Here is an 18,479-nt window from a genome sequence, read left to right as displayed (position 1 = left end):
AGGTGCTGTCTGAGGTGATTATGGAGGCAAATTTGATAAAGGCATTCAAGTGGCTCTTAGGTAGACATGAATGTACCGGAAATGGAAAGATATGAACATTGTGTCGGCAGAAGGGATTAGCTTAGTTGGCCACTTGATGACTAATTTAATTAGCTTGACACAACTTTGTGAGGCTAAGGGGCCTGTATTGTAAGTTGTTTTATTTTTGTCACATGTATCAAGGTACAGTAAAAAAGCCCATCTTGTTGCTATTCAAACAGGTCAATTCATTACAACAAGGTGCACTAGGATCATCTTTATGATCTCTAATCTAGCTACTGTGTTAACATCCGATAGCAGGAAATCTCACCTGGCCCACTGCATCTGAGTTGTATTCACATCACCCTCCCAGCTAGGATTCAGTACTAGTACATTTCGGTGATTTAGAGCTGCTGAGGCCCCTTGCCCTTTTACCAGCACTTTTAAGAATCAGCTTTATTTTGAGAGCCACAGAGTCATAGAGCACACAGCACAGAAACAAGTCCTTCAGCCCATCTCATCCATGCCAAACATGAGAAAATCTACAGATGTTGGAAATCCAGAGCAACACACACAAAATGCTGCAGGAACTCAGCAGGTCAGGCAGTATCTATGGAAAAGAGTAAACAGTCGACATTTCTTCTGAAGAAGGGCCTCGTCCTGGAAAGGTGGCTGTTTACTCTTTCCATCGACGCTGCCTGGCCTGCTGTGTTCCTCCAGCATTGTGGGTGCTTTAGTCCATGCCAAACTGTTATTCAGCCTAATCTCATTGACCAGAGCCGTTTATACCCCTCCCATCCATGTACCTATCCAAACTTCTCTTCAAAGTCAAAATTGAAACCGCTTCCACTAGCCGCTTGTTCCACACTCTCACCACCCTGACAGAAGCTCCTCCTCAGATTCCCCTGGAATATTTCACCTTTCACCCTAAACCTATGACCTCTAGTTCTAGTCTCACCCAAACTCATTATGCTTGCAGTTACCCTATCCATACCCCTCATAATTCTGTACATCTCTATCAAATCTCCCCTAATTCTCCAACACTCTAGGGAATAAAGTCATAACCTATTCAAACTTTAGTGGTGCTTGGAAATAGGTACAGAGGAGATGTCAGGGTAATTTTTTTTTATTAACGCAGAGAGTGGTGAGTGCGTGGAATGGGCTGCCGGTGATGGTGGTGGAGGTGGATATGATAGGGTCTTTTAAAAGACTCCTGGACAGGTACATGGAGCTTAGGAAAATAGAGAGCTATGGGTAACCCTAAGAAATTTCTAAGGTAAGGACATGTTCGGCACAGGTTTGCGGGCCGAAGGGCCTGTATTGTGCTGTAGGTTTTCTGTTTCTATAACTCCCAGCAACATCTTTGTAAATTATTCTGTACTCTTTCAATCTTATTTGTATCTTCTGATATCTTTGTCACATGTACATCAAAACATACAGTAAAATGTGTTTTGAGTCAACGACCAACACAGTCCTACGGTGTATCAAGTAATAGTAATATCAAGAACACTACCTCACTACTTTTTTAAATTTCTATTTTTTGTACTACTTATTTAACTATTTAATGTTTATATATACTTACTGTAATTCACATTTTTTTCTTATTATGTATTGCATTAGAAACGTAGAAACATAGAAAACCTACAGCAAAATACAGGCCGTTTGGCCCACAAAGTTGTGCTGAACATGTCCCTACCTTAGAAATTACAAGGCTTACCTATCGCCCTCTATTTTACTAAGTTCCTACCTATCTAGCTCTTAAAAGACCCTATCATATCCACCTCCACCACCATTGCCGGCAGCCCATTCCACGCACTCACCACTCTCTGAGTAAAAGTCTTACCCGACATCTCCTCTGTACCTACTCCCCAGCACCTTAAACCTGTGTCCTCTTGTGGCAACCATTTCAGCCCTGAGAAAAAGCCTCTGACTATCCACACTATCAATGCCTCTCATCATCTTTACACCTCTACTCCCTTTCTTGAATAAAGGAACAACATCTGCAACCCTCCAATTCTCCGGAACCTCTCCCGTCTCCATTGATGATGCAAAGATGATCACCAAAGGCTCAGCAATCTCCTTCCTCACCTCCCACAGCAGCCTGGGGTACATTTTGTCTGGTCTTAGTGACTTATCCAACTTGATGCTTTCCAAAACCTCCAGCACATCCTCTTTCTTAATATCTACATGCTCAAGCTTTTCAGTCTGCTGCAAGTCATCACGACAATCATTAAGATCCTTTTCCGTAGTGAATACTGAAGTAAAGCATTCATTCAGTATCTCTGCTATTTCCCCCGGTTCCATACACACTTTCCCACCATCACACTTGATAGGTCTTATTCTTTAATGTCTTATCCTCTTGCTCTTTACATACTTGTAGAAGGTCTTGGGGTTTTCCTTAATTCTGCCTGCCAAGGCCTTCTCATGGCCCCTTCTGGCTCTCCTAATTTTCTTCTTAAGCTCCTTCCTAGTAGCCTTATAATCTTTGCTGCTGCAAAGATTACAAAGTTCATGACATGTGCTGGTGATATTAAACCTGATTCTGCACTAAACTTCTGAACATTCATGGATGCAAATGATGCATTTCACAGTATGCATGTAACAAATACAGCTAATCAGTCTCTTTCTGTACATCAGCACCCCTAAAATTCCTGTCATTTACTCCATATGCTCAACCTGAATTAACCTCTCGAAGTGCGTTACCCCATACTTACCTGAATTAAGGTGCACCTGCCAGAGCTCCATCCAACCCCCCAGCTGATCTATGTTCTGTGTCTTCAGACAACCTTCTTTGCCATGTATGAATTCACCAACTGCTCTGTCGTTTGGCCCATAATATCTTTGTTGATCATGATACCAACCGAAACTAATCCTACCTACCTGCAACTAACAGGCTACTGGATCAACTGCAGTGACCACCGACTTCATGGCTACGGACCCACTTTCCATTTGTTTTCTTCCCCCTGACTATTGTGTGTTTGACAATCTTTTTTTTTAAGTGGGTTCTGCTGGGTTTCTTTGCTTTGTGGATCACTCTAAAGAGACGAATCTCAAAGCTGTGTGTAATATCCGTACTTTGATATTAAATGGAGGCTTTGCAGATGGTCTACATCCCTCCATTCCCTGCCAGTTCATGTGCCTCCTAAACATTCAATTGTATTTGCTTCCACCACCTCCCCTGGCAGCAGGTTCCAGGCTCACCTCAGATGGATGTTTTTCACTATGTCTTTGTTAGAAGACCGACTGTCCACTGGTGTAGTAGCATCTGCACCTGGACTGGGCGAGCAGTCTGGGTTCGAATCTGGCTGGCCACCTGCACACCTTCCACCTGTGCTGGGTTGAGTTTTGAGCCAGCAAAACAGCCTCGTAAAACAGACCAACGCTAAAGAAACGGCAAGGTTGCCGCCCAATGCCACAAACAAGGCACGGGGAGAATCTTCGCTTTATTATTTGTAGGAAGTAAACTATTTTCAAAAAATTACCATTCAGATCAAAGTTTATTTACCACGTGTACATCAAAGCGTACAGTGAAATGTGTTCTTCGTGTTATAATTAATCCAAGGGTATGCTGGTGGCAGGTTGCAAGTGTCACCACCCATTCTGGCACCAACATAGCAAATATGTAGATACAATAATTTGTTTTAATATAAGAGCTAAATTCAATTAGCAGTATTGAAGGTAGAAATATAAATATATTGTCATAAAATTCTTATGAAATGCTTTTAAAAGAGGGAAATGTACATGACATGGTTTAAAAAGTTGGAAATCGTGCAGGATTTCCAGAGAATGGGAATTTGTTTAACTATGTCATGGACTAGATGGGCCAAAGGGTCTGTCTTGTTGCTCTAGTTCCCCATGACTGAAATAAAATTGGCACTTTCCGAAAAGCGTGACAGTAGATTGAAAATGCAGTGGTAAATTTCAAATGATAAAGGTTAGGAGGTGTAGACAAAACCAAGATTTCTGTTCTATGCTATGAGTTTTGCAGAGCAGCACGGAGAGAGACTAGCTGGCCAGTGGTGTAATAGCACGCGCACCAGACTTCTAGGCAAGTGGTCCCGGGTTTGAACACAACCGCTTTCCATCTGTGCTGGGTTGAGCATCAAGCTAGCAACTCGGCCTCATAAAAAGGAGACAAAAATGCTAATGAAACAGCAAGTTTGCCACCAGATGCGCCACAAGACATGGAAAGGAACAAGAGAGAGAGGGAGAGAGACTGTGAAGGGAAGGATTATTTTGCTTGTCCAATCCTAGCGACATTAGGGAGGTATCAGTATCATCTGCTGCCATTGGGGAGGGTTGAAAGGAGTCACGAAAATGATTCCAGGATGGGTAGGCTTGTCGTATGAGGAGTGTGTGATGGCTCTGGGCCTCTTCTCACTGGAATTCAGAAGAATGAGGGGTGACCTCATTGAAACCTATTGAATATTGAAAGGTCTGGATAGAGTGGACATGGAGAGGAGGCAAATTCAATGGGTACATTCAAGGTAGAGGTTGAAAGATTCTTGATTGGTCAGGGCATAAAGGGTATCGGTGAGAAGGCAGGAGACTGGGGCTGAGAGGGAAAATGGATCAGTAATGATGGAATGGCGGAGCAGACTCGATGGGCCAAATAGCTTAATTCTGCTCCTATGAGTTAGGGTCTCATCCATATATTAGTTTTTGGTTTTCATTCACTGTGTCAACCCAGATAGTAAAAGAGAAGAGGGAGCTTAAGACAATAAGTCAGCCTTGGGCTTTTGCCACCTCTACGGGCTCGCCAAGTTTCCCTGAGCTCTGGTCTCATAATTCATTAGTTGCTGTGGTGCACCATGCACTTTTGAATTTTACCTGCTAGATAAGGGAGATTCCACAGTGTGCGCAGAGGAGGAATATAGATTCTCTAAGAAGTGAACAAATTTTATCATCTCTTTCTCTTCATCAGATAAGTAGTCCTGCAGGCTTTCCACCTGAAAAAGGAGACAAACTCATCAGAAAAAAAAACACAACCATTTTATTCCATCATTTGTTCCTTCTCTTACTCTAACAGGTTGCACCTTTTATGCTACCTAACGGCAGTTTAAGTTATTCCAAAGATGTTTATCCTTTACAATGTTCAGCCTGTCCTGTACTATCCAGCAGCCCAGACAGCGCTAGGAAATTCAGTTGCTAATATTAGTCCTGGGATTGGTTTAACTGATTATGTTCATGTTCAAGTGCATTGTCATTCAACCATATACAGCTGAACGAAACAACATTCCTCTGGGACTAAGGTGCAAAACACAGTACATATTTTTAAAAGGAAACAGGCTTTTTCCACTGAGGTCGGGCAGGAATACAACTAGAGGTCACTCGTTAAGGGTGGAAAATGAAAAGTTTATGGGAAACATGAGGGGAAACTTCTTCACTCAGAGGGTCATGAGAGTGTAGAACAAGCTGCCAGTGTAAGTCATGCATGTGAGCTTAATTTCAAAGTTTAAGAGAAGTTTGGATAGATACATGGATGGTAGGGTATGGATGGCTATGATCTAGTTGCAAATCGATAGGATTGGGCAATTTAAATGGTTCAGCATGGACTAGATGGGCCAAAGGGTCTATTTCTGTGCCGTACTTTTCTATGACTCTATATCACATGCAGCACATAAAATAATATTAACAGATAATACAAAAAATAGTTTCTGTTAATTAATCTTTTCTGTTTAAAAGTTTATTAGAGACTTTCATCTAATCAGGCAAGCTTGGTGACCCCTGACCCTTGCAATTTTGGAACCCATTGTGTGAACTGTCTTACTCAAAAATTTATCCTTAAAAATATAATCTCTATATAAGAGTAATCTTTATTCTCAATGATTAAATTAATAGTAAATTTGGTTCCACACCAGACGCCACAAGTGGGATTTCCCAATGGCTGAACATTTTAATTCTGATTCCCATTCCCATTCTAAAGTGTCAATCCCTGGCCCCCTCTTGTGCCAAGATTAAGGAGCAACACCTTACATTCCATTTGGGTACCCTCCAACCCAAAAGCATGAATATCGATTTCTCCTTTCAGTGAACAAATTTCCCCTTTCCCCCTTCCTCTATTCTACACTCTGACCTTTCACCTCTTCTAACCTGCATTTCAATTCCCCCAGGGCCCCCTCTTTCTGCCCTTTTACCTGTGGTCTTTTCCTACACACCTGGCTTCACCTATCACCTTCTAGCTCGTGTCCTCCCCCTCCCCCAATCTCCGTAAATTGCCATTTTCCCCCTTCCTTTTCGGTCCTGAAGAAGGTTCTCCGCCCGAAATGTCGACTTTTCCATTGATGCTGCCTGACCTTCTGAATCCAGCATCTGAGGAACTTCTTGTGTTTTTGGTTAAAAGGTGCCTGGTACTTTCAACAGAACCTTCAAATGCATAGCAGCTTAGGTTTAATGCTGAATGGAAATGCCACTAGACTGGGTTAAATAAAAACCATCTGAGTAATCTTCTTCCAAAGAACTTTGTATCACTTCTGTCTGTAATCTGTTTGGGGTCCGTTCCCAAATATATCTCATGCTTGTCAGAGCAAAAACTAACCGTGCGGCAGAAAAATGAGAGAAACAATTGTCTCACTTTCTAAACAATTCAGCTCTGAGTTGAAAACAAGGGGAAATAATGACTTTTCCAATACAGGTGTCCCCCATTTTATGAACGTTCGCTTTACGCCACTTCGCTTTTACAAAAGACCTACATTAGTAACCTGTTTACACATTACAAAGAGAATTTTCGCTTTTACGAAAATATTTCCCATATAAATTAGTGGTTCTTTGCTTTACACCATTTCAGCTTAAGAAAGATTTCATAGGAATGCTCTATCTTTGTAAAGGAGGGGCACCTGCAATCATTTTATTTTAATTCACTGCAGTGCAAACATTTCCATTTCATTATCCACATATTTCTAAAAGATATCATGTTGATCTGTGCCTCATCCTCATGTTCTCTTGGAGTACATCCAAAAGACCCAGCTCTGTCTTCCCTAAAGCATGGTAACTGCTGAACATTATCAAGCAGATGTCAATAAAGCAGAGCTTTGCTGAAGTGGGAAGACTTCTGGAATGATCTTGGAAGAGTCAGACTCTTCATTAAGACAACATGACCAACAGCAAGCTTGCTTTTTTATTACTTATAACGTATTTGATGCGATGACCAGGTCCTTCAAGCCTAGTGCAAGATGTTGTGAGGAACAAGTAGAGATGGCAACAGCAATAAAGGTCAGAGACAGGTCACTGTTATGTGTACTGCACTAACCAATTATAGAGGCATAGAATCACAGAGCATAATTCAAGGCAATATCATTCAAACACCAGCAATTATATGAATCAAACACTGTGGGCAGTTGAGGATGGGGATCGGAGTTAAAAAGAAAACAGAACAACAGAAATATCATGGGATTATATTTCATTGATCTGATTTTACAATTAATAGTTTTTAAAGAAGGCATTCCTTTCAACCCAAGGGAACATTAACTATCCCAATCCTCTCCCCCTACCCTTTTCCTCTCAAACAGGAGAAACAATTGTGGGAAAACAGGTAAAGGCCATCAATTAAGAGTGAAAGGTGAAATATACAAGGGGGAATTATTTATTCAAAGGGTGGTGTGAGTGTGGAGCAAGTTTGGGATATAGATTCGATCACAACATTTAAGTTTTGATAGGTAAGTGGATGCGACGGTTACAGAAGGCTTTTGTGCAGATGTGGGTCAGTGGGACTAATTAGAATAACAGTTCAACATGTACTAGATGGGCTGAAGAACCTGTTTCTATGACTCTATGAAATGCCTCACAGACCAGCACTTTATAACATGGCGACAGAAGAAGCACAAATAAGACCATTTGGCCCATCAAGTCTGCCCCGCCATTCTATCGGTTACTGTTATGGTTACACTCCCCTTATGGGAAACACCCTCTCCAAGTTTCTAATATTTAAAAATTGTTCACTAAGAATAAATCAGATAACCTACCAGGAAATCTCGAAGATCTCGATCAGCTGTGAAGCAGCAGATACGATGCAGCTCGTTCTTCACATCAAATCCCTAGCATTAACGAGGAAGATGGGTGCATTGTTAAAAGCATATCACAGCAACCCCAAAATATTCCTTTCATCCCATCTAGCTGGCTTGCTCCCATAATCCTAAAACTTACAGCACAATATCACATTAACAGCAAATTAGGATCAGGGTTCTTGTTTCTCTGTCTACGTGAGAATCTTCAGGCTGTCTAATGTACCCTTAGCAATGTCCTGCGGAAACCTTTACAGAACGGCGATGAAGTGGTTAAAAGCTGGATTCTTCACCATGTATAACAGCTGCTGCCCATTGAGGCTTACGATGCACAAGCTGCAAGAGGTAGCATAGCACCAGTGAAAGAGATTCAATTCTGTAAGGAACTTGTACGTTCTCTCCGTGACCGCACGGGTTTCCTTGGTCCTCCAGTTTCTCCCACATTCCAAAGACATACTGGTTAGGGTCAGTAAGTCGTGGACATGCTACGTTGGCACCAGAAGCATGGTGACATGCCAGTTCATCCTCAGACTGTGGTGGTTGCTAGCACAAATGCCACATTTCACTGTACGTTTCGATGTACATGTGACAAATAAAGCTAATCTTTAAGTTGTCTGTTTCATTTGTCTAGAAGCTATAGATCATTTGGAAAACAGGAAAGGCACAATCCAAATGCAAGTTGAGAGGGAATAACAGAAGCAGGACTATTCATTTAGTCTCATAATTGATCTACCATTCCAAAAGACCACAACTAATCGTATTATTCATTGCAATATTTATTTTCCTCAATTTTTTGACATTACTTCCTGCAAAAGAACTGCATAAATACTTCCTCTTATTTCCAATGTGTTTTTAGTTACCATATTCTTTAGAAGTTTCTTAGCCTCCTGCAGGTCCTTCTTCAACAGGCAATCATAAATCAGGGTTAGACCAACTTGCATGAGTTCGTTTAGATTCTTCACAGGTTCCTGCTGGGCTCGGAAATACGCCTGAGCTCGTGGAATCTGATTACCCAGTATAGCATCACGGATAACCTCCTGCAAAATGTCAAAGGAAAATACAGATTTTTAAATATTTTTATCATATACAGTTGATTCTAGTTAAGCAGTTAATTGGGGCAGCTGCTTATTTGAGACAACTCAAAGAACAAAAACTAATCAAGAAAAAGCCAGGATTCCCTTTGTTTATTTAAGACACTGTGCTGCTTAATTGGGACAGGAGACCTGCTGCTGACCAGTTTCTAACTGGAGTTCAACACAACACTGTGTTTAAAGCAAACAGTTTTAAAATAACATCAGTTGCGTGTGATTGTCTTCAAAAAGAACTGATTTTTGTCACTGATCTATAGCAAGAAATAGGTAGTAAGACAATTCAGAACTGTTTTGCTCACTGCAGTTTCAAGCATTTAGGTTTGGCGATGCCAGAAATCGCACGCAGTGAAAATAAAGCAATTTCACTGCTTCAACAAGTTACGAAGAATTTGAAGGTATCAACAATCATCTTGAATGGTGCAATGAAAGTGAAGATTTGGAGGATGCATTGTTTGAAAGCAGTCGAGGTGTCCTCACTGATTTTGTCCATTTACAGTCAATCAAAAGAACACAGCAACATACACTGGATAAATTCAACTGTTGATAACTACAGTTTGTCTTTTTTTATACCTTTTAACTGTTTCCATGAAACTTCAGCTAATTGGGGCAGACACTTCACTGGGCCCAAAATGTACTGGTCCTGATGCGTCCAGTTAACTGGAATCTACTGTACTAAATCTAGACAATCTAATAATAATTTGATACATACTAACCAGTTTAAAAAAATAATTATTGCTGGGAAGAAAATATAAGCTTTGCAATTACTATTCAGATTGAATCCATGTGCAAAGGAAATTAATGAACATCCAGCAGGAGTTAGGCACACGGTCCCTTGAGTCTGCTCTGCATACAATAACATCATGATTGACCTGATTTGACCCTCAATTCCAATTTCCTGCCTGTTCTCCATACGTTTAACTCTCTAACATTTCAACAATCTATTTCAGCCGTGAATACATTCAGTGACTCTGCTTCCACAAGTTCTCTGAAACAGAGAGTCATGCTTAACCTGTGCCTTAAGTAGGCAATGCCTTATCCAAACACTATTACATGAGATTCAGGATTCTCCTGTGAGGTGAAACAGTTTCTCTACAACCAACCCATCAACACCCTGCAAATCTTAAGTGTCACTGAGTTTAATACTTTTAAACCCCTCTGAGCAAAGGCCCAACCAGTATGGCTGATTTATTACCCCTCTCAACCCCATTCTCCTGCCTTCTATCTTACTAATCAGGAACCTATCTATTTTTTCAAAGTTTCAGGATTTTTAATTTATCGTTAACTCCCAGTTTCATCCTCCAAATGACAACATTTACATCAGTGATTCTTGCCTTGTAGAAAGTCCTATTTGTGGTTCATATACAGTGTCTATAAAAAGTATTCACCCCTCCCCTTGGAAGGTTTCATGTTTTATTGTTTTACAACATTGAATCACAGTGGATTTAATTTGGCGCTTTTTTTTTACACTGATCAACAGAAAAATATCCTCTTGTCAAAGTGAAAACAGATCTCTATAAAATCATCTGAATAAATTACAAATATAAACACAAAATAATTGATTGCACAAGTATTTACCCCCTTTAATATGACACACTAAATCATCACTGGTACAGCCAATTGGTTTTAGCAGTCATCTATCTAAATGGTGATCTGTTTTTGGAGACCTATGTGCAGTCAAGATATTTGAAAGGTTCAACCCAGGTAAGTGTGAAGTGGTTCATCTTGGTAGGTCAAATATGATGGCAGAATATAGTATTAATGGTAAGACACTTGGCAGTGCAGAGGATCAGAGGGATCTTGGGGTCCAAGTCCATAGGACATTCAAAACAGCTGCACAGGTTGACGCTGTGGTTAAGAAGGCATATGACGTATTGGCCTTCATCAATCGTGGAATTGAGTTTAGGAGCCAAGAGGCAATGTTGCAGCTATATCGGACCACGGTCAGACTCCACTTGGGAGTTCTGTGCTCAGTTCTGGTCACCTCACTACTGGAAGGATGTGGAACCCATAGAAAGGGTGCAGAGGAGATTTACAAGGATGTTGCCTGGATTGGGGAGCATGCTTTATGAAAACAGGTTGACTGAACTCGGCCATTTCTCCTTGGAGTGAAGGAGGATGAGAGGTGACCTGACAGAGGTGCATAAGATGATGAGAGGCGTTGATCATGTGGATAGTCAGTGGCTTTTTCCCAGGGCTGAAATGGTTGCCACAAGAGGTCACAGGTTTAAGGTGCTGGGGAGCAGGTACGGAGGTGATGTCAGGGGTAAGTTTTTTTTACTGAGAGAGTGGTGAATGCATGGAATGGGCTGCCAGCAATGGTGGTGGAGGCAGATACAATAGAGACTTTTAAGAGGCTTTTAGATAGATGCAAGGAGCTTAGTAAAATAGAGGGCTATGGGTAAGCCCAGTAATTTCTAAAGAAGGGACATGTTCAGCACAACTTTGGGGGCCGAACGGCTTGTTTTGTGCTGTAGGTTTTCTAAGTTTCTATGATGTAAAAATGCACCTGTATCTAGAAGGGTTTGCAGAATCTCATGTATTTTTATGTTGTTGGGGTAAGTTAAGGACAGGTGAGAGAAGGAACCCAAAGGTATAGACCTGCATGTTTATATGCTGCACAGTTAGTTTTAAAATACATCACATTTACTGATTACCCATTTTCAATGTTCAAAATAAAATTTCATTATCAAAATATGTATAATGGCCATAGGCTACCTTGAAATTCATTTCTATGCAGATACTTAGAGGAAAATACAACAGACTTTAATAAAAACTATACACACAAAAAAGACTGATGATTAATAAGTCCGCGAAACTAAAAAAATTGTGTAAATTTAAAAAAATACTGAGAACATGATCTTGGTACTTACATTAGTACTGAGACTCTTCCACTTTTCATAAACCTGATTATCATCTGGTAATGCACCCTCTCCATCCTCACAGCCATCAGTGATGCTCTCTTTCGGTGGCGTCTGAGGATACTTCTTCATAAACTTACGGAGCCTGATAATATAACCAGTGAGACAGTGCACGCATTTTTGCTTGTGCTCGTCCAGCTCTGAAGATGCACAAAGTTGTTCAACACAATGAAGGATTATGTTATGAATATCAAGGAAACATACACCTTTTCATCTTAACTTGAATATTAGTTAGTTCCTCTCCACGTCTTGTGGCACATCAGGCATCAACTTTGCTGTTTCTTTAGCATTTATCTGTGTTTTTTTTAAATGAGGCCAAGTTGCTAGCTTGACATGCAATCCAGCACGTACAGAAAGCGTGCAAGGAGCAGGCTGGATTTGAACCCGGGACCAGTTGCCTCAAAGTCCGGTGCGGATGACATTGCACCACAAGCCAGCTAACTTGAGTATTGCTGTTATATTATTGCTAAATGGTTGAAAACACCAAATTCCCAAAGCAACCCTACCATGGGAAAAACTTTACAGTCAGCACTGCAATAGTTCATTAAGATTCACAGTCACACTATCTCAATTAAACAGGGTCGTGAGATGAATGCTGACTGATCAACAAAAAAAGCACAATTCAGATTTAGATTAATTGATTTATCACCTGTACATCGAAACATACAGTGAAAGATGGCCACTGGTGTTAACAAGCAACACACCCAAGGATGAGCTGGAGGCAGCCCACAAGTTTCACCACACTTTCCAGCACCAACATAAGATGTCCACCATGACTGGCAGAACAACACAAAACATACCAAGTAACAAATCGACAACTGTAAGACAAACCTTCCTCCCTCCCACCCACAAGTACATTCTTGTGATCTCACCACCGAACAGCTTTATAAAGACTGGGACTGTGGATCCACTCAATTGGGCCATTAAGATGAAATACTAAAAATGTTTAAGGAATGGTATACGGGAATAGGCACATGAAAAAGAAAATGCCCAAGTGAAAAAGAAACAAGAAGGGACAAGAAATGAAGAATCAAGAAGATTCTCAATACGTGGCCAGTTGTGGAAAACAAGTCAAACTGTGAGGCTTTTCTCGCAGCTGCCATCAAGTAGAAAGTACAGGAGCCTCAGGACTCACACCACCAGGTTCAGGATAACAGTTTTTACCCCTCAATTATCAGGCTTTTGAACAAAAGGGAACAACTATCTTTCACTTGCCCATCCATTGAGATGTTCCCACAACCAATGATCTCACTTTAAGGACTCATTATCTCATGTGCTTGATATTCATTGCTACTTAGTTATATTTGCACAGTTTGTTGTCTTCTGCACTCTGGGGTTGATCTTCCATTGATCCTGTTATGTTACTCTTCTGTAGATTTGCTGAGTATGCCCACAGGAAAACAAATCTCAGGGATGTAATGTATGCAGTCTGATAATAACATTTACTCCAACTTTGGACTTTATCTGAAACACAAAAGGAAGTGCTGGAGGAATTCAGTCGGGCAGCATCTGTGGAAACTAGTGAATGTTTCAGGTCTGTCACCCTTGCTGATCCATGGCTTCTTTGGAAGGATCACTGAGCTGAAAGACTAAGGAGTGTCTCTTTCTACTGGCTGAGTTCCTTCAGCAGTTCTGTTTTTCTGATATGGTTAATGATTCTCGGTGACAGCTCAGCTGAAATCGTTTGGATTCTGTTTAATATCAATGAAAATGAAATGGATGATTTTGTAAGACTTCTGATCGTGAATCGGAAATTTATCGATTATGACAGACAATAGAGGAAAGGGTAATTAAATGGTAAGGTCATAGTTGAGACCTCCAAGAGGACGACAACCTTGTTGTGGTTTGGAGGCTTGTGTGCCTCAATGACCCAGAGAGCTATGCTGGGTGGAGTCGCGACTTTATGCTTTGGCTCTTCGTGGGGTCACTCATGCCAAACAGGTCAAAGGGTAGAAGGCCAGACTAAGAGTGGTCCTCCAGGTTTGGGGGTTCAGCTCAAGGCTAACAACCCGACTGGTGAAACAAAACTATTACTGAAACAGCAATGAAGAATCCTTCTGCACCTGTGTGTGACGATATTCCCAAGTCTGCACCGGGGACTTGCATGACTTGACATTAGTGAAAACCAAGAGGAAGCTTTCGGTACAATGAAGGAAGCTCTGAACACCAGCAAGGATGGAGGGCCTTCATTACTGCCCTCAACACCAGCAGCAGTGTAATGGGCAGCAAGTATTAGTTGAGAAATATTGAGTCTTTGCAATGAAAAAAAGTGGAAACAAGAAATACCGTGACAAATTAATTTTTTAACAAAAACATGAGTTTGTGGAGAAAGTGCAACATTAAAAAAAAACAGGTGGTAGAATTCTATTTACTTATTTATTGAGATATAGCACGGAACAGGCCCTCCTACTGGCCAATCTGGACATCAGAAGTTTGGAGAGGACAGGACCTCAATTAGATCCACTACCCGAGGATAAAAGGAGCAGTTCACAGCAGCATAGTAGAGCTTTGTCCAGCAATCAATCGGTGTTTGGGATTAATTAGTGACAGCAAATTAAAGGAAGGCGAGGCAAACACAGCGGCCGTCCCACGAGTGGACATGGTCAAGGTGGTGACCTAAGGCTTTAAGTTCTTTGAGGCTTCAGTGAAGAGAGTCTTCACTCAGAGAAAGCAAAGGAAAGAAAAGCTCAAGTTCTTTACCTTCTCATATCTGCTCAGCTAGGTAGAGATGGCAGGCAGGATAGTGCCATGCTCCTTTTGTAGGGTGTGGGAAGCTAGGGAGATCTCCAGTAACCCTGGCAGCTGCAACTGTGAGAAGTGCATCCAGCTTCAGCTCCTAACAAACTGTGTTAAGGAGTTGAGCTGGAAATGGATAAACTCTGGATCACTCGGGAGGCTAAAGGGGTGATAGGACATCTCGATGGGCAGAGCAGACTCGATAGGTGAAATAGCCTAAATTCTGCTCCTATATTTTATGGTCTTCTGGCACTTTGGGCCATGCCATCTAACAATCTCTCAATTTAACCCTCCCCTATCAGGACAATTTACAATGATCAATTAACCTACCAACTGATATGGCTTTGGACTGTGGGAGGAAACTGGACCACCCAGAGGAAACCCACATAGTCATGGGGAGAACGTACAAACTCCTACAGGCAGCAGTGGGAATTGAACCTGTGTCACCTGGACCCTAAAGCATTGCGCTAACCACTACACTACCATGCCATACATGGTAGGAATTCTGGGAAATGGAGTTCTGAATCAGAAGACGTTTTTACTATTGATTGAGTACAGAATGCAGAGATAACGCTGAGGAAGGCTTTAAGCTGAAGAAAGATTGTGTTTAATGTCAGGCATTGAGAGAACTGGGTTGAGGTTAATTCAAATATAGACAGGCTAAAATTGGAGCAGGATGGGACACATTATGTTTTGGATAAAATGATACTGACAGAAAAGTTCGAAGTTCAAAGTAATTTATTACACAGTCTGTCACCATATAATAGCTCGATTAATTTTTTTTGCAGGCAATCACTGTAAGTAGATAAATACTTCAGAATCAATGTAAAACTAAAACACTAACAGACTGTCAAATAACCAATGTATAAAAAAAGAGGAACTGTACAAATAAAATAAAAAATACATAAATAATACTGAGAAAATGAAGGGTAGAATCCTTGAAAGTGAGGCCATAGGTTTGCTTAATCAGTTCGGCATTGAGGTGAGTGAAGTTATCCACACTGGTTCAGGAGCCTGATAGTTGAAGGGTAGTAACTGATCCTAAACCTAGTGGTGTGGGACCAAAGGCTTCTGTACCTCCTTCCCAATGGCAGTAGCAAGAAGGGAGCATGGCCTGGATGGTTGGGGTCCTTGATGATGGATGCTACTTCCTTGTGGCAGACTCTTTGTAAAGCTGCTCAGTGGTGGGCGAGTAGGTGAGGAATCAGCACCTTCAGAGGAGTGCACTAGATTAATCTGCTAAAGGATGTTGAGGGATCACCTATCAGACCAGTGAACAAATAAAAATGCACGTTGCATTCTGACATGAATATGGAAGCAAAAGCTATATAGATAGTTAAAAACAGATTTGGTATTCAGGTGTAATATAAAACATGATGAAAAGAGAGAAAATGGAACTGAAGAGGGCAAGGCACAATTTGTCAGAAATGCTTCACTCTCTCCAAATTTTAGTGACCCTACAATTTATAGGTTCAATGTCATAACTAATTTCTATAAAGCCCCTCAGTAATTTATAAAGCAGCATATAACAATTTCAATAAATCTCGACATTACTGACATCTCTACCAAAGGAACTGGAAGGCATTCCTTCCCCCTGCTAGCCTTGGGCAAGGTGTAGCACCTGCTTAGCCCCCCTGGTCAGGATCACATGAAGCCAAGGGAGCAGGTGGGGGATGGTTGTATGAATAAATCACAAGTCTTGGTTATGTGACCACTGATTCCAGGCAGACAATCTCTGAAGAGTATTGATAATGGTTGGGGCCACCAGTCTAGTAAAGCAGTGGTCCCCAACCTCGGGCCACAGACCAATACGGCTTTTTCTTAAAGATGTGCTGGGTGCATTCCGGCTACTGCTGCACCCCTGCATGCTTAACGGCCTGGTGTCAGTCCGTGGCCCAGAGGTTGGGGACCACTGTTGTAAAGACGTTGCCCAGAAGAAGGCAATGGCAAATCACTTCTGTAGAAAAAAATTGCCAAGAAAATCATGGTCATGGAAGAGCACGATCATCCTCATCATACTACATGGCACATAATGAACAAACGAACACACTGACAACATTTCAGAGGTTTCAGTGGGGATCTTTCCAACTTCTTTGGAGAATGAGCTGAACCGTGGCTTGCACTGCATGCTCAGTTCAGTAAATCATTGAAATGAATAGCCAATATTAAAACAAAGGAATACAATTTACATTGGTATAAAACAACTGAGATATTTGCCAAATTCTGAATTCAAACGCCATGCCATACATTCACAATGAATACCTTTCTCTAAACATCGTAGATTCTGTAAAGCAATATTTTCCAAAAAAATGTTTCTGAATAAGTTACCCACTGTCATTGTAGTGAAATACTGATTGACAATGCAGATCTGAAGTATATTGCAGTCTTTTACTGTGTAAAATTATGAAATTTCAAAAAACAAGCTTAACCTTTGAAGAGGTTTCATGTCTCATTACTATAAGGTACAATTTAATAATAAATAATGTGAAAAGAGGAATAGTGAAGCCATGGATCAGATTCTGTTCTGTGATGCTTTAAGTCCTGTAGTCTTCTGTGACTCTATATTCAGGAATCTGATAGCAGAGGGGAAGAAGCCGTTTCCAAAACATGTGAAAATAAAAAATTTACTAATGAATTAGCTGGTCTGGGTTAGAGATTCAATTTGCAATTTCACATGCAGTGAAGCCCTAAGAACATCCACGTTGAGATCACAGTAATGATAGATCTCAAACTGTTCATCAGCTCAGTGGGCTGTGGCTCAGAGGGGTTTCAATGCTAAACAATAGCACAGTATGACACACACGGCAATGTGAGGTGTAGGAAGGCAAGTAACTTCTGTAATGACTCCATCAGCAGAAAACAAATATCCTGCCATATGTCACATTTAGGTCACCATCTGAAAAGAGTCACAATCAGATATGTTAAAACTGACTTATACAATATGAAATTTTTTGCGATTAGAGTGAAAAGGTACAAGTAACAACATTCCATAATCTATTTGTTATAATCCATAGACCAATCAAGCCACCTCACCTCCTGGCTGCATTAGAAGCTCCTGAATTTGTTTGTTGAGGAAGGTCAATGTCAGGCTCAGAAGTTGCTCGGAGAATTGCCTGCTCTGAGTTTCAGAATCGTGTTCCTTGATAGCTGAGCTTAGCAAGTCTAAAGCCGGCTTAATTTCCTCAACATCTGCAGTAAGATAAGACAAGATGTCTGAAATAATAACAGATATAGACGAAAGTACTCTGTAGGCCAGGTAGTATTCTGTGACAAGATCAGGCTCTATGTTTCATTTTGTGAAAACGGACCAGATCTATGTTTCAAATCTATGACAATTCATCAGAAATGGGAAAGTAAAATAAAATGAAAGCATGCAGGTCAATGGGACTAGGCAGCTTAAATGGTTTAGCATGGACTAGATGGACCAAATGGCCTGCTTCTGCGCAGTACTTTTCTGTGACTCGATGACACATACCACCAGACTCGAGGACAGCTTTTACGCTCACTGTTATAAAACTATTGAATGTTTCTCTAATATGATAAGATGGATCCTTGACCTCACAATCTACCTCGTTATGACCTTGCACCTTATTGTTTTCCTGCACCACACCTTCTCTGCAGCTGTTACACTTTAATCTGCATTGTTTTACCTAGTTCTACAAATCCTACAAAAACTAGTGGGTATGGAACAGTCCATCACGGGTAAAGCCCACCCC

General features: G+C 41.0%; 1 protein-coding gene across 2 annotated transcripts in view; it reads right to left on the bottom strand.

Moving 5' to 3' along the window:
- The window catches only part of spg11 (SPG11 vesicle trafficking associated, spatacsin), a 213,490-nt gene that overhangs the window by 153,325 nt on the left and 41,686 nt on the right, over positions 1–18,479 (bottom strand). For both annotated transcript variants that reach the window (XM_059953035.1, XM_059953036.1), the window contains exons 9-13: positions 17,797–17,952; positions 11,980–12,167; positions 8,879–9,055; positions 7,980–8,051; positions 4,849–4,967 (exon numbers count right to left, since the gene is read on the bottom strand). In XM_059953035.1, the coding sequence (XP_059809018.1) occupies positions 4,849–4,967; positions 7,980–8,051; positions 8,879–9,055; positions 11,980–12,167; positions 17,797–17,952 (712 nt within the window). The remainder of the gene's footprint in view (positions 1–4,848; positions 4,968–7,979; positions 8,052–8,878; positions 9,056–11,979; positions 12,168–17,796; positions 17,953–18,479) is intronic.

The sequence above is a fragment of the Hypanus sabinus genome, chromosome 28, assembly GCF_030144855.1.
Source record: "Hypanus sabinus isolate sHypSab1 chromosome 28, sHypSab1.hap1, whole genome shotgun sequence".
NCBI lineage: Eukaryota > Metazoa > Chordata > Chondrichthyes > Myliobatiformes > Dasyatidae > Hypanus > Hypanus sabinus.
This window is presented reverse-complemented; position numbering and strand designations above follow the sequence as displayed.